This window comes from Electrona antarctica (genome assembly GCF_951216825.1).
Source record: "Electrona antarctica genome assembly, chromosome: 13".
NCBI lineage: Eukaryota > Metazoa > Chordata > Actinopteri > Myctophiformes > Myctophidae > Electrona > Electrona antarctica.
The window spans coordinates 18519133-18547019 of record NC_136794.1 but is presented as its reverse complement, the minus strand read 5'-3'; the positions used below and the strand labels follow the sequence as shown (position 1 = coordinate 18547019).

The 27887-nt window shown below is 42.5% G+C and overlaps 1 protein-coding gene across 1 annotated transcript in view; it reads right to left on the bottom strand.

The window, feature by feature from the left end:
• hs6st3b (heparan sulfate 6-O-sulfotransferase 3b) overlaps positions 1 to 27460 on the bottom strand; it is a gene marked incomplete at both ends in the record, with an annotated part of 94808 nt that extends 67348 nt beyond the window's left edge. The window contains one exon of the mRNA XM_079518428.1: positions 26913 to 27460. Within this exon, the coding sequence (XP_079374554.1) occupies positions 26913 to 27460 (548 nt within the window). The remainder of the gene's footprint in view (positions 1 to 26912) is intronic.
• Positions 27461 to 27887: the final 427 nt, after the last annotated feature.

Below are 27887 nucleotides of genomic sequence, written 5' to 3'. Positions count from 1 at the left end.
CACGCCACTTAATCATGAATGACTGGCCCATTTATAGTGGTGGCTTCATTACCATTGGCAGCCCTCGCTGATGGGCCTCTACCATTCACCCACACACACACAAAGGAAATATCGAGGCGAAACCTGACTGGTGCCGTCCCTCCCATCCTCTCTGCACTTCCAGGGCTATTACTAGAATGAATGTGGGGGCATCGCGGGAAAACTGTGAACACAGCAAGTGCAGAGTAATGCTAATTGTGAGAGGCATGCCAAAAGTAAACTAGATTGGCATGTTTCCTCATAAAACAGATGACTCTTCTTGATCCACTGTTACGCTCAAGCACAGAGAATTGAACCGCCTTGATAGTCTGAGTCAGTAGAAATGCAATACAGACAATATCACATGTAATCACACTGCAGAAAAAGACCTCTTGCAAGCAGCATTGTCTGCTCTGCTGGGTCTCTCTCTCTCTCTCTCTCTCTCTGGAGCTGTCCGTGGTGCTGAACATGGCTTCAGCCCTGCCTCTCACTAAAATACAGCCCTGCCTTACTACACTAACAGTGAGCTCAGAGTGTGGTCTGACACCTACCTTGTCAGCAGTTCCTGTCTCATCCCGCTTGAGGGACTGACTGTGATAGACAGTGGTGCTGAGGGAGGCCCTTGTAGTGAACTGTCCTGAGTGGGAGTATTGATTTTTCCGCTCGTCTCCTCTGACTGCGGCAAGGCGGTGGCTAGCAGGGAGTCAGGGACTGCTCCAGCAGGCCACATGCACGGCCCCATCACTCTCTGCTCCCCGCCTGTCCTCCCTGTCCCTGTAACAGTCGGTCGTATAGCCGGATTCCTACAGTGTCCAATGTGTCTGGGTTTGGCTCTGCTGCTGAGCACAGTTTTGCTGAACACTCAAGCTGGGCAGAGGCCGCTCATCCTCGGACACATTTAAATGTCACTCTCCTTCCTCCGTCGCACATCAATAACTGTGGCCTAGCACTGCAGGACACATGTCTCAGTCACCCCATTTCCATTTGCAACCATGAATGCAAATGTCTGGATGACCTGCCATTCTGCCAGAGTGTGTGTGTGTGTGTGTGTGTGTGTGTGTGTGTGTGGGGGGGGGGGGGGGGGGGGGTTGTCTGCTGGGGCTGTCTGCTGCTGAACTGAAGCCTTATAAAATATAGGGTGACATTAAAAACCTATAATGTAAATTTCCCCTGCTGACTTCATCGGCATCCATTTGAAAGGCTGGGCATGAAAACCAAGGACTCAGCTCAGACTGCTGGGACAGCCTTGACTTTGATCTTCCTTCATTAGACAACAGTGGCAGACAGGTTTATTGCTGTGATTGCATAGTGTGGTGCGTTAATTAAAAACAGCAGTGGTTACCCTCCCATAGACGCTGTTTATCTTCTTAACCCATTTTGGGCGGGAAGGGAAACCCCTTTTGGTGTTTTAAACATTATGTTATAATTTAGCTATTGAAAAATAGCAGATCTACAAGCTCATAGCGCGCCACCGAGTGGCGCGCTATGAACTTGTAGGTCTGCTATTTTTGAAAAATCGTTAAAATGTGCCTCAAATCTTTCCGAAAATTGTCATGATTTAGATTTTTTTTTTTTTAATTTCGACGTCAGGCCTGAATGGGTTAAAGGGAGAAAACACTGCCATTCATCAAAGCCGGGGCATAAACACGCGTCTGTTTGCGTTAGCTTATCAAGCATCAGTGCTCAGGTCCGGGGGGAGCCTGAGCACTGTGCCTACGCTTTTAAACAATTAGAGCAGATATGTAGAGGTAAGTGGAGAGGGGAGGGGGAGTGGGCATATCGCCTTACTTTGTCACACCGTGAATTTCAATGTAAATGTCAGAGCGATTTATCCTGGGCTAGGGCTCCCTATGGACGGGACGTGTTGTGCATTGAAAGGCAGCAGAGACGGTTGGGTTATACGTAGGATGCTGGCACGGTCACAGCCTTGCAGCAGGCATCTCACATTGACATAGGCTGTAATATTCTTAACCCATTCTGACCTGAGATCAGATTCTAAAAAAATGTCTTCTACATCCTGACAGTTTTCTGAAAAAGCTATGTTTCTATGTCAGTGGTTCTTCGATTTTTCAGAAATAGCAGACCTACAAGCTCGGAGCTTGTAGATCTGCTATTTTTCAATAGCTAAAGCGTAACATAATGCTAACACCAAAAGGGGTTCCCGCCCAAAATGGGTTAATATGCTGCGGACGTTCCGTACAGCACATATTACAGCAAATGCCATGGCAATAAGGGACCTCATTATTATTGTCTCCACCAGGCCGAAGGCATGGGGAGAGAGTATGTTTTGCACTCCGTCCGTGTGTGTGTGCGTGTGTCCAACCGTCCGTCCGTCCTTCCTTCCTTCCTTCCGTCCGTCCGTCCGTCCGTCCGTTACCAGCTAATCTCCGGCACTGTTGGCCCGATCCATGCCAAACTTTGCACACATACTCCCTGGATGCCAACGATGAACCTCTGCCCCAAATATTCCTCAACGGCATGTTATAGCGCCACCATGAGGCCGATATAGGTATATTACTCGTACACATTTTATCCATACACTATCCCATACACTATCTCCATAGTCATGTGATCAACACGGATCTGCACCATTTCCCATCTTTCATCCTGATTGGCTAAGATTGGCTTCCAAAGCTCACATGATTGGTCCGTTTCAAACAAAATGCCACAAATCACAAACACAGTGTGCAATTTACGTGAAATTATACACACACATTTCCAATAGGCCGAGGACGACATGCCACTTATTTTTTTCCAACTCAGCCTCACGGTGGCGCTATAACAGGGCAATTCCTGTTTTTACCTATAACTGCATCAATCTGTATGCAACTTATGTATGTGCACTCCCTAGAGGCCATGGAAAAACATTTTCCCTGCATCCCTCCACATCTGCCGGTTATAGCGCCACCATGAGGCCGATTTCTGGAAAACACATTGTTTATGTTAGTCACAGATTTCATCCAAATCTCACACAAATCGATACACATGATCTCTGTAGTCATGTGATCAAGACGAGTCTGTTTGATTTCTCAGATTCGACACTGATTTGCTAAGATTGCCTTCCAAAGTTTTCAGGAGTGGCCCGTTTTGTACAAAATGCTGCACGTCCTGCTCATCCAGAATTCTATCCTCAGAGATTCTATGAGTGATCTGGATCTGCATATCCTCAACAAAATGAAGAAAATTGTTGCAAAAACAAACAAAAAAACATATTTATATTACTCCTAAACATTTTGCCAAACATCACACACACTCCTATCCTCCTGGTGGAGACCTGTGCCCAGAAGGGCACTTTTTCTAGTTTACTATGAAAACGTGCAATTCCCGTCAGTTGGTTAGTTGGTCCAGAGCCATAGAGTAAAGACAGAGTTAGGACATTGAGGGGGCAGAAAACGAAACTATAAAACAACTAAATTGGTGACAATAGACAATCTATTATACAACCTCACGATGTGACTCGTGAGTTGAGCTATTTTTTATAATGTTTGTAAATGTTTCGAACACCAGGTTTATTAATTTTTCATTTTACTCTCCTTTCCAATTTGCCTGCCATCATCATCATCATCATCATGTGAGATCTGATCTGATACTATCGCAAATGTAGCTCTAAACCAAATGTACCTTTCCACTCTCAGCAAAGAATAAACCCAAGTACGTATTGTTTCTAGTCTAGACCTGACTGTGTTTTCGTCGAGGAAACACTTCACTATCACTAACTAAATCTCCTTTGTTTATTCTTTTCACAGTGCTGCTATAAACAAGTACCCTCACTAAAAACGTCGGGACAACACTCCACACGTCCCAAACTCTTCTCCCTTCTGGCCCCAAAACTGTGGAATGTACTTCCCGTTGCAATCAGAACTGCAGCATCACTCCCGATCTTCCGCCGTAGTCTGAAAACCCACCTTTTCAGACTCCATCATGGCCCATAGCACTTACCCTACCCCCTTAGACAGCACTTTTTAGACTTAAACAGACTTAGCATGTCATGTAGACAGCACAATAATTGCATTGTATGTAGTCATAGCACTTCATAGTATATATGTACAGCATAGTATAGCATATATGTATAGTTTATATGTATAGTGTCATTATATAGATATGTTCTAGTTACGTTCTTAGCTTACGCATGTTTGTTGATAAATGCATTTTACATATGTGATGTATTCCCATGTTTTTGTTCTTGCTTAATGTAAATCGCTCTGGATTAAGAGCGTCTGCTAAATGCCTAAATTGTAAATTGTAAATACCTAAATATGAAGTTTCCACTATCCAGTGAGCTAAGTTGCTCTCAGCGAAGCTTACTCTGCAGGACAAAGAATCGGGCCGGCTCTGCGGAAGGCAAATGTCTTCACTGAGAGGACCATTACTGTGGTCCTTGTGTGATGCTAGGGGATCTGGAGCACATGCTCAACACAGGGCTCCTGAAATCACGTTCTGAAACAGAATGATGTGGCACTGTGGGAGCCGTCTCAAATGCACAGAGTGGAAATGCTTAAACCCTGGTTGAATGGCTCCTTGGTAGATTAACAGGTTGAATGCCGACAATTTACGGCCGTCTTTCAGGCTAGACTGCCTATATGTTTAAAGTTACCTTTGAACAGCCAGTGCACCGACCGCTGAGTTGCTTGTCATGAAAATCCACTTTAAACGGTGTAATCGCTTGTTAGTGTTGAAAAATTTTCCAAAGTGCCGACCACAACAACAGACCGGACGGGGCAGCCGCGCACTGCTATAGGCAGCTCTCCCATTGTAAACAATGGGGACTCAATTTCCCATAACCCTTTGCACGCCGGAGCGACGGACCTTTTTGCGATGACGTCATCAAAACGCGTCTCATATCTAGGGATGGAACTCGTTAAGGTTTTATTGATAACGATCACCTTATCGAGCAGGCTTATCGAGCCGGGTCCTTATCGAGCCCACTATCGAGCATTTGCTATTATTTTGTGGAAAGACGGGAGACAATTCACTCTGAACAGAACCTTATTTTTATTGTCTAGTTGTGATAGTTTGTATGCCAATAAACAGTTCTAAGTGTGTCTCACACACACACACACACACACACACACACACACACACACACACACACACACACACACACACACACACACACACACACACACACACACACACACACCTTTCTAACACTGTTAATTGTGTACCGTCACTTTAAATGCGTAATGTATACATCATCGTACGGCGGTGTCACGCACCAAAAATAGCCAGTCTACAAGCTCACACCGCGTCTGATTGCACCGCGGTGTGAGCTTGTTGCTCTGCCTTTTCAGCAACGATAGACTGATAGCATGCACATTGGAATACGTCACGTATTATGTTAGACTATTCAATCGATCCGCGGGAGATATTATAACTACGCTTCCTCCCCGCAAATATATATCATATGCGGGGAGGAAGCGTCAGTGAATCCTCGCTATGAGTCTGGCCGCACCAGGCTAGCAGCTGACGGCTCCCGTGTTGTTTAGACTCGGTGCAGACATGATGCAAAGGTATCGCATTTGGGTTTAATACAATGCATTATGGACAGATGTCTATGCATAGTCGAAATGCTCCCTTTCGTGCATGCAACAACTGTGGTACATGTACAACTGTGTACATTATTGCATTTAGCTCCCCTCGTCTTTTTTTTAATGTTACCAAACTTTTTCACCCGTTCCACCATAGTTCCACGTCAAAACGATGACGCACCACGCAACCACCCGTCGCGTCCCAGCCCCCTTATACCCGATAACAGACGGGTCTCGATAAATGCCGAACCGGGTTTGTAATGGACCCGATTTTCGGGCTCCATCCCTACTCATATCCCACCCATTCTGTCCGGTAGATTGCCCGTATGACTTAAAACTGATTAAAAACGTGGATTAAACAATGAAAACATAACTCGGGCAACTCGCGAATCGCAGGGAAAGTGTTCTACAATGAATGAACTCAAACAACTCGTGAATAGAAGTCAAAGTGTTAATTCATACCTGTGATATAGATTTATTTTTAAAAGGTCAGATAACTGAACTGTAGCATCCCCCTAAAGCCTGCCAGTGTTAAAGCCCTTCTACAGTCACGGTCATGGATACTTCAATTGTCCAAAAGCCCCCAGCTTTCAGTGTTTCGCTTCAGGGTGTCAAGACGATTTAATAAATCACACGCACACACACGCGCACACACACACACACACGCACACACACACACACACACACACACACACACACACACACACACACACACACACACAGAGACATGACATAACATAACAATACGTCCATTGTGTACACTAGATGTAATAAACATGGTTATGGATCTCTCCTGAATAGAAATGCAATTTCCTGTGGCAAAGGTAATCTGCCAATTTACAGTAGGAGACTTTGGATATAGTTGGATGAAAACTCCAAAGAAAGTGTAAAAGAACTATAACAAAGGGTTCTTCGATCCCCCTCAGTTTTTCTTCGGAGTGTTCCGTCCTTGCAGAATAAATGAACGTGGTGGGGCTCGACAACCCTGCTATTTTCTGGACCTGGATGGATTGTATGTAAGCTGGTAGATTGGGTTCAGTGTTCCCTGTAGACTGAAGCCTTTGGTGTTGGGTGATAAATGCCTTCTGTGTGGTAATACAGCGTGATTAAGCCATTTTTACCTGAGATCAGATTCTAAAAATGTCTTCTACATCCTGACAGTTTTCTGAAAAAGCTATGTTTCTATGTCAGTCGTTCTTCGATTTTTCAAAAATAGCAGACCTACAAGCTCGTAGCGCGCCACTCGGTGGCGCGCTATGAGCTTGTAGATCTGCTATTTTTCAATAGCTAAAGCATAACATAATGCTAACACCAAAAGGGGTTCCCGCCTAGAATGGATTAACGAACACAGCCCAAAGCCTGATCCCCCCCTTTCCCTCCTCACTGCACCTGAATCAATCATCTACATGGAAAGGCCACAGTCTAGTGCTGGAGCAGCCGCTAAAGCCTGATTTATACTTTATACTTTGTCATATGACAATGTCGCTTGCCAAAAATAGCCGTTCTAGAAGCTCTACAAGCTTCTAGAACGGCTATTTCCGGGAATTGACACTAAATTAAGCATTAGAGCTCAGCTTGTGCTCTTGCCTCCGTTTGGAAAAGCAGACCAGACTTTGAAAACACGGCAGAACACAGTTCAAGCACACCACAAGTGCAATTACAGCTGTAACTGATGCTGCTGCATACACAATCACTCCCATGTTGTGCAACAGGCGCAAGAACAAAACAGAGGTGAGGGTCCTCCTTGTAGCCCATAAGAGCCAATCACAAATAACAAGGGATACATTAGCTGGATGTTAGATCCACTGTACCGAGGTAAATTACCTGGGGTGTCCAGTGACAGATGTTAAGGAGCAATTACAATCTAGGCATTTACCTACCTGCCTTTTACAGCCAAGTACAATTTACACAGCAACTGGGGTAACACGTAATAGTTAATTTCACTCCAGGTTGTGGTTGCTGAGCAAGAAGCACAACAAATTGAAGGAATTGAGCTAGTTGAGGCTCAAAAGGAAAGAGCACAGCTCAACCACACATTGTTTAGAAGACATCCTATAGTGGAGATCTGAACACTTGCAATATACAGTAAGTCTTCCTCAGTTTTAATCATTCGTTCTATTTTAAAAGTAAGTGGTAGTGGAACAATTTGTTCATTCAATTTAATTTAATTCACAAAGAGGAGTCACGGGGATAAAACATCGTCACACTGAATAATAATGTTTTCTTCCAAAACTCATTGGCCGCCAATGACGTGATGTGATTGTTCCTAATGTCGATTCCTGCCGTTGACGTGATTGATGTGATTTGGGGTTTTTTATTGATTCAGAATGGTCTCGCTAATATCTACCAAGTTAGTTTCCCCATCGCAAGGCAACGCTGTGGTCCATCAATGAAATGTTTCCCTGTTGTTCACTTCCATTATAAGCACAATCTTTGGCCGCGTTTTTCTCTGAATTGAGGCTCAGATCGAGGTGATTGAACAGAACGTTGATGTTAGGGCCTCATTAATAAAACATCGCTACCTCGCCGTTACAATATTAAAACGCTTCTGATGACTTTTAAAGATATGATGGTCACATTAGCTAAAGGCGGTCTTCAAAATAAAAGACCCCTTTTCTACAGCTGGCGGTGAGGGACTGAATCGTGGGAGGCAGTCAAAACATGCAAATCACACATACTGCACGTGGATTCTCCACTCTCGGGTAAAAAAAGACATGAACACATTGGACACGCAATTCTCCTGCCAAAAAACATTTTAGAGACTACATAGGTTAGGTGATCAGATTGATATTACAGCAGCCGTCTATGTGAAATGGCTGCAGCAGCATTTTTACAAACAGCCGTGAAACCATATCATCAGAGGGCAGATTATGGTGGTGGCATAAACAGTCAAATCAATCCGTGTGTATTTCTGTGCAGTCGATAGCCAGCCCAGGTGAGGCTCATTAGTCACTCTGGCACCCTACATTGTGCTGCCGCCGGCTCTGAAACAAACTTCCCTGCACGGCGCACACTACTATAAGCTCGCAGCGAACACACCGACTATTGTATGCAATGTACTGTATGCAATGTTACGCTAATAGTGTCACGATATCTGCCTGTTGTATATACTTTTATTATGTCTTGTCCTAGTGTTTCCTGTTTTCCCTAGTTACTGTTTCCTGTGTTGTCTCACCTCCCTGTGATTACTAGTTTTCTCCACCTGTGTCCTGTTAGTCTCCCTGCCTATCCCAGTGTTGATTGTTAGTTCTGTTCACCTGTGTATTGTTATCCCTGTGTCTACTTAAACCCTCGGTTCCTTGTGTTCCATGCTAGTGTATAGTTTATGTTATGGTGTGTCCAGCCCATGTATGTTCTGTGTTGGTAAATAAATCTTCATATAAACTTCATCTGCCTGCCTGCCTTCCTGTGTGGTTCTGCACATCGGTCCAACACCTGTCTCTACCGTGACAAATAGTGGTTCTATAGCTTGTTTAATAGTCAATCAATGTTGAAATACCATAGGGCATACTGGCATAGGCTAATGGCTATCATTGAATAATGCAGATGTGAATTAATGTGGGGGCTCCAAGATACAACATAATGTAATAATAATAACATTCTACTGTTAGGACACTTCCTTATCCACTACTCCTCAAACAGTAAGCAAACAAAGCAAACACAAGAGGGGGGACTTGTATGAAAAACGTACTACTGTTGAACGCCTATGATCCATTGCACAGCACAGCCCAATGAGGACGAACTGATCCCTGGATTTGTGAATGGGATTTGGAGCTCTATTATGCAGCTCTTCATCTGGGCGCCTGGGGAAAACTGGCTTACATTGGGGGGGACATTGGATTCCTATGATGGGGTTGATGTGCTGTATCAGAGCACGTGCCGGGACATAATGCTATTTGTTCCACACTGCCACTCTACCATGCCGCAAGATGTTGTTGTTCTGCTCTCCGATGCCACACTGTTGTTAGGATGGATTTTCGATCCATAATTATTATGCTGTGGACTGGGACCCGATTTATGCTGCAATATATAGTAGGAGGGCTGTGCACAGGGATTGATCAACAGGGGTGGCATCCTATTCCAATGGGAAATAAAACACTACTGACTTTCCGGTAGTCAGCATAACGCAGGACATACAATATCATAATAAATACATACCTAAATATGCATTTTCATACAGGTATCAACAATACATGATAAAGACCATGCATGGCACTTTGATGGAAACAATAATCTACTAAAGATACATACTGTAGGTCATTCTTGTGTCATGTTGAGTTGATGCATTTTTATTGTGTCATGTGATATGATATGAACATCTTAAGAGTGCATGTCTATGCTCTGATTCTGGGCACTGCTCGTCAAATATCTGAACAGATTTTGCACAGGAATGCACACAAGTACCTATTTATAAATGTAGGAGTTTAAGAAGCAATCTGGGCTGCAATCTGTTCGGTGAGATCATTCAAGCCTATATCTCCCAGCAAGTCTTGTATAAGCTAAAATGTAGGGAGTCTTTCAGAGGCACTAGAAATAAAGACGGGGAAGACAGTTAATGCGGAAATAACTCAATAACTCAAGCAGGGTGTTTTGTTTGGACAGGGGACCGTTGTGCGTGATAAAATGTAGTGTTCTCACCAGGGCCACTAATAGCACTGTCAGACTCTTCTATAAGGCACACAGACAATTTCTCCGCTCATCTGTCAATCAGTATTCACATCCCTGAACGTCACACACGGCACGCATCCATCCATCCATCCATCCATCCATCCATCCATCCATCCATATCAAAATGAAGCCTTTAGGTGTCTGGCAGGAGTGTTTCTTATGATGTTGAGAATGATATTGTTACTTTTGAATGGATAGGCTGATGCTAGAAGATTCAAGAACCTTCGAGCAAGTCTCCCCCCAGTGAGTTAGTATCAAGTGCCGCACTCAAGCCTTGCTAATTTTGCCTATGCAATGGCCAGCATGAGTCATGACCCTCTCGCTCTGCAAGCTGGCGCAACATCAAAAGCTTCAGAGCCCTCCCCCGGCCAGAGGGATATGGGGTGGTACAATATGGTCTTACAAGGGGAGATTAGGTTGTGTGAAGGTGACTCTACCTGTGCTTACATTTAAAAGTGTGCCAGGTGCTCACTCAACCACTGAGGCCAAATTGAAGAGTATAGCGTGAGGCAGGCATCTCCGGCTCACCCTCCCGTCTATAGCACAGCTTACCTGTCACCAGCTCGCCCCAGATAAGGACAGATGACCTTTCTCCAGGTTGTTATAATAAATCAACTCCAGCAGCAGTTATTCTAGGCACAGACCTTTTCGTCAGGCCTTGCAGGTACCAATTGAGAAATAACATAGCCAAGCATCTATGCTGGCATTTTCCCTGTCACTGTTTGATGTGTCAATCTGTCAAGTTTGTAAAGAAGTAGGTGCACCTTGCACCTACTCACATACACACTCACACTGAGACACAAACACACACATACGCATGCAAGCACGCACATATTGACCGACACACACACGCGCGCGCACGCACGCACGCACGCACGCACACGTGGCGAGGTCAATCAAGTCTTTAAAGCGCTAAATATTTCAGTACAATTTTCCACCAATCTCCTGATAATTTGCTGATGTTGTCATATAAATTACACCCTGTGTTGAAATCCTGACCAATGGCAGGTTATTAGCAGAAAGTCATTTTCATGGAGTCATATTCTCGTAACCTGTCTAGTGAACACTTTTCCATATTATTAATGTTACCAATTAATGGAAATTGAGAATGGCACTTGCATGGAAAGTTAGGAGTACACAATGTGTTGTAGTGCATGCCTGAAGTGTACTTAATTGGGTTTCACAGTAATGCAATGGTAAAATGGTGACACGTTATAAAGTTGTTCATGACATACGATGGACTATAGCACATTAGCTAGTGTAAAACCAACAAGCCCCTACGTACAGTATCTACAATCTGCAATATGTGTGTTCTGGCTTGCTGAATTATTTATTAGTACACTATAGAGGGTATTTAAAGCTAAAACCTTAGTTTTACTCAATTACTTTTTTCCATGGGCTCCTTATAGCACTGAAGTAGAATATTCTCTCCCTTCAATTAGAGGAAAATGATGCCAAACTTAATTGCCCCGATGATAATAGGAGTGCTTGAGCTGCTCCCTCACCAAGCAGGCCCTCTTGGGGACGTTCAAACACACCAAGCTGACTCATTCCCCATCAGACTGATGACTACATTTAACCAGATCAGTAGGAGCTGCCTCTTCCCCCTTCCTCACACCAAGTCTGGCAGTGATCTCGCTCTGATCAAAAGCTTACTGGGATCTAACAGTACAGCTTCACAACACAATGGTGTGCAGTTAAAAGGAATTAAGGGCAATATCATATGCAATGGATTAACCAAATAAACCCTGTATACTTCATTGTACTGTATGTAAAATGGTGAAAATAGCTGATCTGCAAACATGTCACAGCATGTTGTAGATCTGCTATTTTCACCCAATGTTCAGGTCTATTTTGGCAGAATGTTAGAGATGCCCAGAATAGGGGCGCTAGGGTACATGTGGTTAATGAGAGCACCACGGGAACATTCTCTGCCTCTGGACAAGTCATTTTTTCTTTCTTTCTTTTTCTTGATGAAATCTAAATTTTACTACTTTAAAAAGCAGCAAAGAACTCTCTTGTTCGATCATTCCCCATGCAACATTACACAAAACAGCTAAAGAATATGTGCCATATTATAGTGTAAAATGCAATCCCATCTAAGCATGGAGGATATTAGAAAGTATATGGGTGCAAGCACTACAAAATGAGTTCCAGACAAATGTTAGTGGAGCATAAAGTCCTGGCCAGCTATACCCGACCAGAGACTACCCTTTAATCTCACTGCAAGAGCTGAATCAGAGTATTGGAGATTCATATTTGCCGGACCAGCAAGTATTTGACAGCAGCGTCAGAGGAGCTGCGTTGCTTGTACTGGCAAGCTGCACTGCTTTCATTACCTAGAGTGGCTTTTAGAGATGGACTTTCAGCTCCCTACTGTATCTTAAAGGTTTCTGTGGCAATAGGATCAAATACGCATAATGAATGACTCATAAACATGCACAGCATGTCATTTTCTCCAAATACTACTGTAATCTCAGATCAGTACTCTATTGAATCAACGTACACTAAACAATAAAATAAGAAGGAGGGCAACTCAGGCGTCTCCGTTAACATGTCATATACCAACAGGGATATTTACACAGGCGACTGAAACACTTCAGCAAAAAGACATCACACTGAAAAAAAGGAGAAAAGAGAAAATCTGACTGAAACTGATTAGATGAAATCTTCTGAAGAACATAGTCAGAGATAAGCATTTGAACCATATAATAAGCCTTACAAAATTTGATCACATAGAATTTACAACAGACTTCAGCTTTGCTCTCAGCCCACATAGCAGTTCAAAATTATGATTATGTCATGCGACATAATCTCAATAAAACTGCCTGCCCTATTTTTCCGAAGGTGTTGTCAAAGTACATAATTTGCTGGCTACTCTCTTAACCCATTTTGACCTGAGATCAGATTCTAAAAATGTCTTCTACATCCTGACAGTTTTCTGAAAAAGCTATGTTTCTATGTCAGTCGTTCTTCGATTTTTCAAAAATAGCAGACCTACGAGCTTGTAGATCTGCTATTTTTCAATAGCTAAAGCATAACATAATGCTAACACCAAAAGGGGTTCCCGCCCAAAATGGGTTAAATCACATTCAGTCACCTGCTCGACTGTTTTATTTTCTCTGTCAAGACAGTGGACAAGCGCTTGACGGATGCCCGTTAGACGCCCCTGTCTAGGTAACACTTAATTATCGAGCCAACCGGATTACAGCTCAAGCTTGCCAGCGATGACGACTTGGATTAATGACACATGAAAAGCAATCTCCACACCCTGAAAGTCCAAGGCCCACAAGGGCACACTCAGCTCCACACATAATAAACATCCCATAATCTCAATGAGCACTCGCTTGCTGTGCCTGCTGATGCCTCCAGAGCTATAGATCTCTTCAACTTTGGTTCATCTACACCCGTAGGACACCTAATACCCCGCTGCTTCACTATTAAGGGGATAGACCTATGGCGATGCTCCTGCTAGGTTATTCCTCATTCGGTGACTAAGCAGGAGCTGTCACAATGTACAGTAGACTGTAAAGATTTCCTATTTTCTAAATGTCAAAGTACAGAAAACACACCCTCATATGTATTTATTTCTGCTGCCAAAATGAGGTGCCTCTCTCTAATGCAGCTTTGTAATACATACATTATTACATTTATGGTTAAATCTATGTATCCATGGCTTTGAAACAACATAATTGTGGGGCTTAGCACAAGCAATATGGTGTGCCAGAGTGCCCTGACAATGTACAGTAGCATTATTATATTATAGTAATAAAGAATCTAGAACCATGATCTGATGGTTAAATGCAACAATACAGCCACTACAGGCATTTGCTGTTCATCTGGGTCATGTTGGTAATGCCCACCTCCCACATGGCCATGCAGAGAGACGCCTAATGAAGGCATAGATATAGATGTCAGGTGCAGGTAGTGTATACAGTGAGACATGCACGGCTCAGTGATCGCAGCTGTAAGTGGTAAGGGCCACACAGTAATTGCAGCCCTTTCTGCGTCAGCTGTAATGAATAAAATATGACGCGGGGTATTATTCAGCCAGGAGTAGGGCAGGAGTGTGTCATCTGCGTGCCATGTAAGTAATAATGGGCCATTACTGCTGCTGCAAGTTGCTCATTAATCTGATTGTTCTGGAAATGAAGAGGTTGTGAATTTATTATTTCTTAAATTGTTGGGGAAAACGTAGGAGAGCAACTAAATTGCATTCCTGCACACTTCACAAAATCAGTAACGACGACATGCACATACATGTCCTTTTCTTTTTGCTGAGTTTTGCGTGATCTGCGCAAAAGGACAGTTAACCCATTTTGGGCGGGAACGCCTTTTGGTGTTTTAAACATGTTATAATTTAGCTATTGAAAAATAGCAGATCTACAAGCTCATAGCGCGCCACCGAGTGGCGCGCTACGAGCTTGTAGGTCTGCTATTTTTGAAAAATCGTGAAAATATTTATTTCAGAAAACTGGAGGATTTAGAAGGATTTTTTAAAATGTTGAGGTCAGGCCTAAATGGGTCAAATGATAAGGGACAATATCGGTGGCACCCAACTGTACAGTATGTTTAAGGACTTTGTTGACTGTCTTATTACTCTCAGCCTCTCTCTCTCTCATCAAACAAGGATGTAGGAGAACACTCATATTTGTGGTTTGGCTTTGCTGTCTTTGTACTTCTGAAGAACAAGAAAGCCGTGATGATTAAAACAATTGCCACATCAGCATATTCATAACAGTAGCATATTAGAATTAAGGGGAAGAACAGATTTCCAGCGAATTTAAAATTAAGCTAAAATAAAAGAAATAGTCAGGGCTGGGCAATTTCCTCCATTTCCTCAAAGGAGGAAATGGAAAAAAAAGTAAAATAGAGGAGGAAGAGAATTAGAAATACAGGAGAGTGGATCAGCCGAAATTGATGAAAAATATTCAACAGTAACTGCAGTTGGATTACTTCTAATAAAGGGCAGAGACGGATTAACCCCCACGAGGGCCCCGGGGCCAGTATTTTTGGGGGGCCCCCATAGCGCACAAGCGAGCAAACTGTTTGTGTTTTTCCAGTTTTAACACAATCTAAATTTAACCTAAATTTAACACAATCAACAGCCAATGGAGGTCCCCACTAGGAGCCCTTTTCAGGGCCTCAAACCCAGTACCGCACAGTCCAGTTTCTCTGAAGGGCCCCTGAGGGCCAAGGGCCCCTGGACTCACACAACTGTTCCCGAATACGATTGCCTGGTCGGCTGGTCCCCGCTGGCCATGATTCACATTAGCCGAGATTCAACAGCACACCCAGGTACACTTCATTTAACTTATGAGCCTCAGAGGGGCGCTGTGGACTATGGGGCTTTGGGAGACAGAAAATGTCATGTCACAGAAGAAGAGTCACTTGTCAGAGTTTAGAGCAAATAATAAAGTTTGGCTGTGTTCTCAGTGTAAATCAGTCTGGTGTCAGAGGCACTTGCCCATGGGGTGCAAACGTTGTTAGAGGCATACCAACAGTCCTACAGTCATTAGTCTGACAACACCGTCGCTCCCGTCCCGTCATGCTCTGCAGGTTAAAAGTAACCCGTGCTATCCTTGGGATTGTGGGTGGGGGGAGGGTGGGATAGGGGATTGAGTTTTATTTTTATATTTTATATGTCTGTTTAATACTTGCCCCTGGGCTACTGTCAAAAACCTGAATAAAAAGATTTTGAAAAGAAAGAAAAGTAACCCGTGCTGCGGGTTTAAAATCACCCGTGGCTCTCGACATGTGTTGCGGGTTAAAACTAACCTATGCTGCACGCTGGGCACAATATACGCTGTAGAGTGCATAGCTGAAATTTGGCAGAAGTGGCAGGATTTTGACGGAAGTACCAAGGAAATGACGTTGACGCTTTACAAATCTGTTTACATTCTCCGTGAATGAAACAAATATGGTGATTGGTCAAACAAATATTGTATCCGGGGGAAATACATCTGACGGATGTTCCGTCCCAACATTTCCGCCTATGCACTCTCTGCCTAATTATATTGTGACCAGGCTTTTCTCTTCGCAGATGAGTAAGCCTGGGACCGAGGCTACCCAAAGTTCCCATGCTGCGGGTTTAAAATCACCCGTGGCTCTCGACGTGTGCTGCGGATTCAAATGAACCCCTGGCAGGTTAAATATCACCGTCCGCGTGCGGTTAGGGTTAGGTTGGGGTTTTGGGTAAGGTCTCGGACTCATGACTGTAGGACTGTTGGTATGGACCCGCAAGTAGTACAGGAAAGGTGCAATTCTGGGGAAATTGTCAAGTTTGGTTGGCTCGATGGCACAGGGGCTTTGGGAAATGGCCCCTCCCACTGATTTAGCTAGCCAATTACAATGTCAAGTCACCCCTGTGATAATGTGTAAGTAATTAGAGACCTCCGTAAATTATTATAGTCAATGTCTGTGTGAAAAGTCGGAGCGATTGGTGCAGTCAGTGAGGAGCTACGACAGTGTTTCAGACATGCATTCATTCAGACATTGAGTGAATTATTAGTTAGAAGATTATTAGTTAGATAATATAACAACAATAAGGCCATTACACGGCTAGTACACGGCTAGCACTTTCAATATCTTCAAATATAATAATAACATAACAACAATAAGATTGTATTGTCTTGGTGTTATGTGCTATGTGTTGTTTTTGATGCAGTGTGCGCTGATGGTCTTTGAAACAGCGCAATGTAACGTTGTCTCTCGTCTGTATGACAGTGACGTCACGTATGTAACCTTGGTATGTTAACAGTGGCGTCACTGACTAATCCTTGGTATGTTTGTCCTAGCTGCAGCGCATGTGTTTTTTTGTTTCATGGCTCGCGCTACTCAAACACTAGCAGATTATCATTCTTTGTCAACATTCAAGTAGAACTACCAGAAGTAAAACCCAGGTAAAATAATGTGTCAAAAATATATAAGTCATTTCCTTCTAGAGACTTGATTGATTGCGGTCCCGGGGACGGTTGAGCGATCCGCTCCCGGGAACGGTAAGCATCATTCACATTACCAAAACATCTGCCAAGTGGTCCCGCGTACGCACCCGGGACCATAGTGTGATCCGCTCTGTGTCTCCTCGCCAACAACTTTTGTGGAATAACTTTTGTAATGAAGCAGAATCCATTTTTAGGTATGAGGATTTCTATTAAACTTTCAGACAGCTAGATAAAATATATTTAGCAAAAATAAAAATAAATTACCCGCAGGAAGAATGTTTTTTTTTAATTGTTAAAACATATAGGCTAGCCTATATAGTATACTGTATTTGAAAAGCTGTAAATGCTTATGCAGTAAGTGCTAACAATGCATATAGGCGACTACAACATGACCACGGTAATATTTTGGGTGTACTTGGTGTACATTGTGGTACTTTTCAAGAGGAAATGATTAAAGATTAAAAAAAAAGTGAATGGCCATAGTGAATAATGCAGATTGCTAAGGAATCATTAATGATATTGACACACAAAAGAACCAAACTCAAAGCATGGACTGCTTTGAGTAGAGAGTACTCTGAGGACAACATACAGTATATGGATAAATGCCAAGTCAGTTCATTCCTAATTCCATGGGGAAAAGTTAAATGTCACAGAAATACTAAGGTTTAATATGCAAGACTAATTGTGGATTCAGGCTGATACATCTGGCATTATTGAGCATATGGATATTCTGATGACATCGATCACTGAATCTAACATCCAACCAACAGCTATAATGATCATAAGTGACACTGGTTTGGTGTGCCTTGTGTGATGGAGTCAGCTACCATATACTTTGATTTGTTGCTACACGTTTTTAGCTGAAATTCCAATCATTCAAATTAGGTCAGGAAAGGTTTGAATAAATAAAATGCTAGGGTAGAATCGACAGTCACTTCCATCTCTCTTCCCCTCATTCAGCTACTAACTTTGTAAAGCACTGCGCTCACAGCCTAGATGCATTCTCTGATGTACTGTATGTGAAAATCAGCACACCAGTATAAGAAGCAGCATATTCTGTAGGCAATAATGTGCACTCAAGGACAGATATACAGTAGAGTATACAATATAACACTGATTAAAGGAAGCGCCTGAATAATATGAGTGGAGAATCAAAACAAAATCCTGGTTGCATTTACATTAGATTTTCAAAAGACATATCAACAAATATCCTTTTTTAGCCTGAAAAACAAAGTCCATGGTTGCTGAGAGAAAAATCTCATTACCTCAACATTCCCAAACATAAAGAACATTAGGGAAGAGTTTTTTTTATATATTGAAATGTTGGAAATAATTAACATAATTTTTAAGCTTTTATATAGACTCAATACAAGGCTCACTTAACTCTGGTGGTTATCTATCAAATTATAGGCAGTGCTGATCAATATTAATCAAGATTCTGGACTGCATTGCCTAATTCTTTTCAGAAACATACTTTAGTGTACTATTTAGATGTAAAATGAGATTGTTATACATTTGGCCACCTTGTTGGATACGATCAAAAATATTAATGCACCGCCCAACACTGAATACATAACTGCATATAGTACACACACACTACACAGCATGCATCACCACACAAGGCAAGAAATAGGCCTTGTATGCCTTCATTGATAGGACACTAAGGACAGTAGTTTGACAGGAAACGGGGAGAGAGAGTCACACGCAGCAAAGACGCCGGGATCAGGACTCGAACCCGCAATGCATTGTGACTGAGGCTACATTGAGCCTACTGTAGGTTCCCAGACCGCTATGCCAGCTGTCCGGGCCACATCAGCAGAATCTTGATTCATATTTGTTCAGCACTGCCTAGTTTGATAGTGTGACTGGAATTTCATGAGTCACCGGACAGATTATTACTCTGATGCTGGCATTTAAAGCATTTAAAGCAACCAAAGGTATGGCTCCCCCATATCTTGCGAGCATGATTGAACCCTACAAACCCCCCCACGCACGCAGATCAGCCAACGCAGGGAAGCTGGAAGTACCCTCACTAAAAACGCCGGGACAACGCTCCACACGTCCCAAACTCTTCTCCCTTCTGGCCCCAAAACTGTGGAATGCACTTCCCGTTGCAATCAGAACATCCCAGATCACTCCCGATCTTCCGCCGTAGTCTGAAAACCCACCTTTTCAGACTCCATCATGGCCCATAGCACTTACCCTACCCAGCACAATAATTGCATTGTATGTAGTCATAGCACTTCATAGTATATATGTACAGCATAGTATAGTATATATGTATAGTGTCATTATATAGATATGTTCTAGTTACGTTCTTAGCTTACGCATGTTTCTTGATAAATGCATTTTATATATGTGATGTATTCCCATGCTTTTTTGTTCTAAGTCGCTCTGGATTAAGAGCGTCTGCTAAATGCCTAAATTGTAAATTGTAAATTATGATGTACATAATCAAATGTTTAAGTGAAACAAAATAAAGTACCATTACAAAACTACAATGTGGCCCCTTTTCCACCAGTTGGTTCCCAATGGGAACCGGTTCAGTTCTTTTTGGTTTTTAGTCCATGAGCCAGAGTTCCAAAATTGAAACGTTAATTATGAATTGAGTGGGCAAAACCATACCTATATTAGATCGTTATCACCATGAAACTTCAACAGTTGAGTACTTACATGAAGGCAATGATTTATTGTATTACAAACTTTACATTTTTGAATATGCAAATGAGGCATTATGTAGGAAAATATGCAAAATAATAGAAAATATGAAAAAGCTACTACTGTGGAAGGGTTATCATGTATTCATTTACTTGTATTGATCCTGTAAAAAATGTAATATAGGTCTAGTTTGCCCACAAATTTTGGAGCTCTGGCTCATGGACTAAAAACCAAAAAGAACTGAACCGGTTCCCATTGGGAACCAACCGGTGGAAAGGGGGCCTGTGTGTGAAAGACTGTGGAAATGCAGAACTGATTCAAATGGGCTTGATGGTGGGTAAATAGCCAGGAGTTCCCTCTTATCCGGAGTGTTTCATAGAATTAGGAAAGTTGACATCATGAACAACTTTTCTAAATAATGACAGATGGGAATTTGACTAAAACTTTATTTAAATTTCTGTTTAAATATTTAGATACCTTGAAAACATGAAAACCTTGAAAGTCTTTGACCCATATACAGAGGCTACTTCTCTGATTTTCTGAACTTTACAAGGCTACTACATTTTTTCTCAGTTCAAGAAGCATGTATTTCTTTATACAGACATCAGGGTGAATGTTTAGCAGGTTTAATCTCTTTACCTCAAGCCAGCAGTTTTAGCGATGAAATTATGACAGAGTAGAGCAGAAAGTGCATTCTTTCTCTCTTACTGGAGAGAAACCGTGATGGAAAAAGGATGGGATCAAGTGATACAAAAGCAAATGGGGAAATTCAAATGTAAGAACAGTTTTCTTTAAATATTTCAGTGAAATGTGTCACTACACATTCTTCTTCTATAACAATACATGTACTGTATAACTACAGCTGGTTCAGACACTAGCTTCTGTACTAAAAGGTTATGCAGAACGTTTAAAAGGCATTCACAATCAAATGATAAAATACCAGAAAAGTGACATTTCGAGCGTCAAGCTCTGAAAAAGGAAAAAGTTGTCTTCTGTTGTGACTCAGTATCATACTGAATGCAAATACAAAAGAGATACTGAAGTATCCTCAAAAGAGCAAATACTATAAATGTAAAACTATCAAGATTTCTACAGTAGCTGAAAGGAACATATGATCCAAACTACAAAGATTCAAAAGCAAAAAGAAATTCTGTACAGATTCTGTACAGAAAAATCAAGCCCCATGATCTCCTTGCGTGACTGAAGGTGGTGTGTTGCTTGTAAAATTCCACCCAAGCACTAGAAGAACATTCCACTCTCATATTAACATGCTTCTTCCCTCATAGCAACTTAAGAGGACAGCAATGAGAGGCATGCTGCTCCCAAAGGCCCCAAAAGACAGCAGGCCTGCCTGCTCCACTTCTCCCCTGACTGGCAGCACACTCCAGTGGAGCCCCACCGTAGGACACACACACTGATACAGTCTGACACGCCTGACCTTTCCTGCACTGCGCAGCTGGATCAACCTGTGCCATGCCCTGCCCATCTGAAAAGGCCATGCAATGCTGCACAGACAATGCTGCCTCCGTCTCCGACCACCGCCCCATCTCAGCCCCCAAACCCTACTGCCATATCAGAGCTGGCAGGGTGAATGCCCTGGACATTGGAGCCACTCATTCAGAGAGGCTCTCTCTCAACCACAAAACAAGGGCATGCCATTTGAATTTGGCAGTGACACATTGTCAGCATTCCAAAATACAACATTTCGTAAATCAAAAATGCAACCGTTGATCTAGTTAAATTACTGAGCTACTGCACATGGTGTTATTAAGTTCCTAATTAGTGTACTGTGTAAAAGTGCACATTATCTGCCTTAATGAGGCCTGAGACTAAGGGAATCTCACCAACATAAAAGGTTGTGGTCTAATAACAACATGGCTCCACTATTGACTTCCATGATAAAAAAGAAAAAGATCATGGAAGTCAATGGTGGAGCCATGTTCATATAATGAACATCTGGAAATCTAAATATGAGGAGATACTTTCTTGGCCTACTTACTGGCAGCATGCACAAGAAATCTGTCACTGAGATTAGCCCTGGACAGACTCACAGACAGACCCTCTTCTAGACGGCTAGCCTCCTACAGAGCCCTGCCCTAGAACTGTTTTACAAGATTTATTTTGTTTTATTTTTGAGATTTCACTGGAGAATAAACCCCTTGAGAGCAGCATCTTGTTTTTTAGGGGGGTCCTCTTTTTTATTTACTTATTTAATTTAAGATGACATTTTCATAATATTATATTAATCTATTTTGCTACCTCTTACGTGTGGTATCTGGCTAACATGGGGGTAAAACATACATGACAAGATGACATGTTTGTAACTAAGACATTTTGGTTGGAGGAAAATGTCTGCATAATTTCAGAAGCTGCTGGGTGCCTACTGTACTTCAGAACAAGGAACAAGGCAACTCTAAGTGCAGAATGCCGCAGCTGTGAAATGAAGGGCTGCCTCATCCAGTGAACAATTTCCTGAGTAAAGGAAACACTTGGCACTGCAGAAATAAATCATGTGCTCATGTCCTTGTAGTTTGGCGCTAAAAAATATTTTTACTCTTCAAAGAAATGAAGGGAATTCTCTGCTACAATCACTGCAGTTCTGACATCAAAGATACAGTATATGCTTCAAGGAACTCGTTGTGCTTTCCCTCAATTATTTTGCCGTTAATATTAATGGACGATATGGATTATATATGTGCATATTTAAGTTTAATTGAGGATATCAATCACTGACAAACCTAGATAGATTTCAACTACACTATGACATTCATTTGTAACTTTAACACTCCAGATCGTAAATTGCAGTACAGAAATCAGGCACTCAAACAACAGTGACTACATTAATGAAATACTCATGCCACATTGGGCTGAGGTAAAATAAAACACTAATAATAATCGAGTTATTGTTTCATTACAAGAATTAATCAACCAAATAATATACATATCGGTATATGTATCTACTGTATATGTCCATCTCTATCTAATAATAATAATAATAATAATAATAATAATAATAAAACAAATAATCAGCATAATAATAATAATAATAATAATAAATAAAAATGAATCATCAGCAGCTGTAAAGTCAATACAATGGTAGTGAACTCTGAGTTGTTGTAGATAAGATATCACTACAAACTGCAGCCTCAAAGTCTATAAATCACATCAGCAATCAAGAAAGACTGCAGCAGAACAAAGACCTGAGGGAGAGCAATAAGGTGTGTATGTGTGACAGCAGGATGTGTCCTACTGGCCAACTTTAAACCTCTGAGTGGACAGAGATGGATGCCCTCATCCATAGGGATGAAAGACCACAGAGGAAAATCAATCATGACTGTTGGCCCTTTAGCCCGTTCTATCCTTATGGATTCTGATGGCATTTGGCTTGTACTGTGATTAAATTCAGCCCCGATTTTTTGAATAAAATAGCATTAGGAGTTCTTGTTCATCAGCAATAATTCAATTACCAGAGGGCACCGATATACTGTGGTTTAGTACGAAGTACGAACAACATTATTTCTGCTGCGGTGGGTGTGTATACTGTGCAATTAAATCGTAGCCTACAGTTGAACATAATTTCAACACAATCAATTATTTCCCCATATATGTCATGTTCTAGGCTTTTAGGGTGGGTCTGATATGGTTTTGAGGAGAGTGACATTTGGGTTTTGGTTTATCTCTGCAGCCAATGGGCTGCATCTCCATGACCTCCTAACTGTGGGTGTGATCTATAAATGTTATTGTATTATTGTGTCTGTCCTGATGAAGGTCTAACGACCGAAACGTCGACTTAATAAAAGAGCAACATTTTGGCAAGTTTCTGACAGTGTGTGGGTCCACTTCTTTGTTTTTCAAAGATACCCTTTTGCACTGTTGCCCTACACACCTGTCACCAACCTGTTGAGGTGTGCATCAGCCTTATTCTAATTTGTTACATTACTGTGTGATCCAATAATGCTATAAAATATATGATACTGTTGGTGTTAACACACACCAGCCCAAAGTGCACCAGTTCACACCTTGGTGTGAGTTGACACATACAGTATATGGCGCTTTGAGGCACTTGGTATAAAATATTGATACAGTATGCCTTTTTAAATCTCTTTGAAGCGTCTACACTTAGGTGTGAAGGTATGCTTTTGCTTTCTACAGTACTTCTAGTCCCACTAACCTCCCTGACAGAACACAATGTCAAGGTCTTACCCCTAGGCCAACAAGCAACTGCATGGTACCGATTGAATAGCAGGGCTGTGGCCCAGCTTGGTGAGAAGTAAAAGACCAACTAGCAGCACACAAGCTTGATAGCAAATCAGAGATTCCAGCAGAAACATACACATTATACAGTAAATATGCCCAGCAGCCAAATCTAAACTGTTTAGCTGCAGGGGGACAAGCTGCAGCTGCATTTGGATTCGTCTTTTTGATGTGCTTGAAGTCAGTTGAAGTAACATTTGAATACTATGCAGTTCAAGGATCAGGTGATGCTGTGTTTGCAACATGTTCCCACAATGCAGAAACTGAATGAGGCTTTTCCTAGGGAATGTGGAATGGAGTTGTAAAGTAAAAGGAGGGTTGTAAATCAGTAGAGCACAATTGATTAAATGCCACAGGTAGGAAATAACAATACCAGACCAACTGTGCAGGTGTAAAGGAGTCTTTCATTGCGGAGAGCCACGTTGAGGACAGAAGGAGGGGTATAATTCAAATGCAAGAAGAACACTTTATTTACAAAGCTTTCTCCCTCCTTTTTGGTGGGGGTGGGTTAAGATACATTTTTATTTTCACAAATGGTTCTCTGTATTGTTTGTTATTAATGTTGTTAATCCAGCTGTGACATCAGGTTTGGTTAAAAGGATTTCATAGTTTTAGGATCTGTGCACTATTCAATCAAAAATTCCAGCCTTTGCAACAGATGGTTTCCTGCTATCCCTTTGCTTATTCTGAAGTTAAGTACTTATAAATCAACAGGGTTTCTGGTTAAAGGCAGTAGCGCAGAAGAAGAAGGCTTGTTTTGAGTCTGTTTGTGGCAGAATTTGTTATTTGGGGTGCTGAAGTGCCCACTGATTATTGTCTCAACTTTTTGAGGCAATTGTAAATTGTAGACCTCCATCATAGCGAGGTTAGTAATAAGCAACAACAACAAAAACAAATTATCTATCTATCTATCTATCTATCTATCTATCTATCTATCTATCTATATATATAATTATTATTTCACCCCGGCTGGATCACCTGAGTGAGGGGTATGATGTTGGGAGACCCGAAACCCTGATGACCTTGGGAAACATCACTGAGGATACGTCCCAGGTGCATCAATGCGATGTATTTTTGTTTTAGTTATTCTATTTATAGTGACTCATAGGAATAGACTACGTGACAACCAGGAATAGTCTGGTGACCACCAGAGAGACGGGTGGCAGCCGGAATGTAGACGGCACCCGAGAGCAGTATGGGTTGGCGCCCCAGCCTGTGTCTTCCGTGAGGAAGAAGCCCAACAAACCCACGGTGAGGCCTTTAGGAGGGCCATTCAAGCCTCAAGCGGAGCCTGCGGCACCACTAAGGGCAAGGTGGAGCCTGCGGAACCATTTTGGCTCGAGAATCCACCATTCCTGAATGAAGTGCCTGGTGCTGGGAGTCTGGTGCAATGCACAGGGGCTGGACCTGGTGAGAGCAGGAGTGGACCTGGTGAGACATAGGAGGGGCCCAGACAGGAGTCAACCCACAGAGCCTAGTCCTTTCACGCGCCAGATTAGTACCTCCCAGTCCCGGCAGAGTAGTTCAGGAGGAACGGATTGTGTGGCCCTGGTTTTTCCCTAATGGGACTGAGGGTAGCTACTGGGACGTAAGTCGGGACTTGATCACCCCGGCTGGGTCACCTGAGTGAGGGGTATGATGTTGGGAGACCCGAAACCCTGATGACCTTGGGAAACATCACTGAGGATACGTCCCAGGTGCATCCAAGCAATGTATTTTTTAATATATATATACATACGCTTTCAACAAATCTGAAGCGTGGAGTTCAACATTGAGCACCAAGCAATATAGGAAAAAATGCTGTGCATGCATGATTGACCCCACTTGGGGTTTTCTTTCAGTGAGCCATTCCAACAGTCAAACGAAGTACACACCCGAAAACTAGCACTGTCCACAACCTGCAGGACAACATGTGAAATGTACACGTGTCTGGTACCACAGCGTTGGCTACAACTCTTCTTATGTAGATGACGTATGATGACCAACTGACCATAACGTAAAGCAGAGGAACTTGCCTCCGGAGCATGCCTGTCACAGGGTTAACAACCAAAAGGTATACTGGTGAACCAATTGAACATGTTTTTAATTGCTTCCTTAGCAGGATCCAGGGTTGCTTAAGTGGGTTGGGGGAGAAGAATATGGGATGTCATGGGAGTAAGTACTCGTCTCATTGTTATATTAATTGACATTGTTGAATGGGTACCTGGTACAGTGGAGCACCTTTAACCCCTTACTAATCAAATCACTCTCCTCTCTCTCTCTGTCTCTCTCTCTCTCGCGTGCCCGCGCACGCACGCACGCGCACACACACACACACACACACACACACACACACACACACACACTCTCTCACTTTGGTTTACATTTGAAGAGATGTGGAACGTAATAAATCCATCACTGTTCATACAATGTTGTGTCCATCTCCCCTTCTTGTGAAGACCCCTGGCTTAGTTGTTACAAATAGCTGTCTTCCGGGATTTTAAACATTTATTACAAATGGGACAGCATCAAACTTGTAGTCACAAGTTGCCTGTGACTTTAGTTTACTGGTGGTACTCAGTGGTCACTCAAACTTGAAATTTTCAATCTGCTATACGCAAGCACGCGCGTGCGCAAACACACCCACACGCACGCACAAACACACACACACACACACACACACGGACGGACGGTTAGGCTACATGACACACACACACACACACGGACGGACGGTTAGGCTACATGAACACAATTAGCTAAGCTTACAACAAGTTTAGCCTAAACCCTAAACGCATAGTTTACACGCTCGGGTGGGTACACGTACTACGCACACAAAAAACATGCAAAGAGCACAGATGTTTACCGTCTGTTCCTTTGAGCCTCCTTCTTGTCCATAATGACAGGTACACAGTTCGTTAGCTCTGTCCAGTCTGCATGCAACCCACAGCTCCAGCCGGTAGAGAACCTGGAGAATAGCCAGGACTCCTCTTTCCCTGGCCGGTGGCATGTGCATTTCTTCTGGCCAGGTTTGCAGTCGCACGGCTGCTCCAGACGAATATTCCTAACTAAGTGCCTTCCGAACGTGGTACCGCCGGTCTTCTGAATGTGCAAAAACACAATCACGTCGTCTCCTTTGATGTGGAACTCCACGTGCCGCTCAAGGTCCCTTTCAGTGAAGTTGAATTTTGACGGTAGTTTTGGAGGGCTATCTTCCTCGAGGTCCTGATCTTTGTAAAAATCGTCGCTTTCCAGATATGATGTAGAGAGCAGACTTACTCCCCTTAAATTTTCCACAGTCTTAAAATGACACGCATTGCTGCCAGCTGGACATATATACTGATAACCTATCATTACAAAAAGAACGGCTAAAATAGGAACCAAGATGAGCTTACTGGATCTATCATCCATCATATCACGATAGTGCTTTCATTCCATTACTGTGAATAACAATTACCAATTATTGGTTCTTCAGGATTAATTCCTTCATGCATGCTTCATTGAGGTTAAGTGTATACTGTCTATAGATTTTCAAAGTACCGGTAGCCTACCACATGTTGATCAAGATAGCTGTAGTCTGGTCCTCTATAGGCACAATCTCAAGTATCAGGTAGCCTATACGTTTAGGTCTCTAAAATACTGCACGCCTGAGGTGTTGTAGCAGCAGAAATGTACAGAATTTGAGCCAATTGCAAAGAAGTCATATGGCATATAATCATTTTGGCTGTCCCCGACTCCATTGGGTTTCCAACTTCTAAAAGCGGGAGACTATACTGCACCCGTACCGACGCTTGATGTCAAGTTGAAACGACTTTTTGTTCTGATCCCAATCTAAATCGCA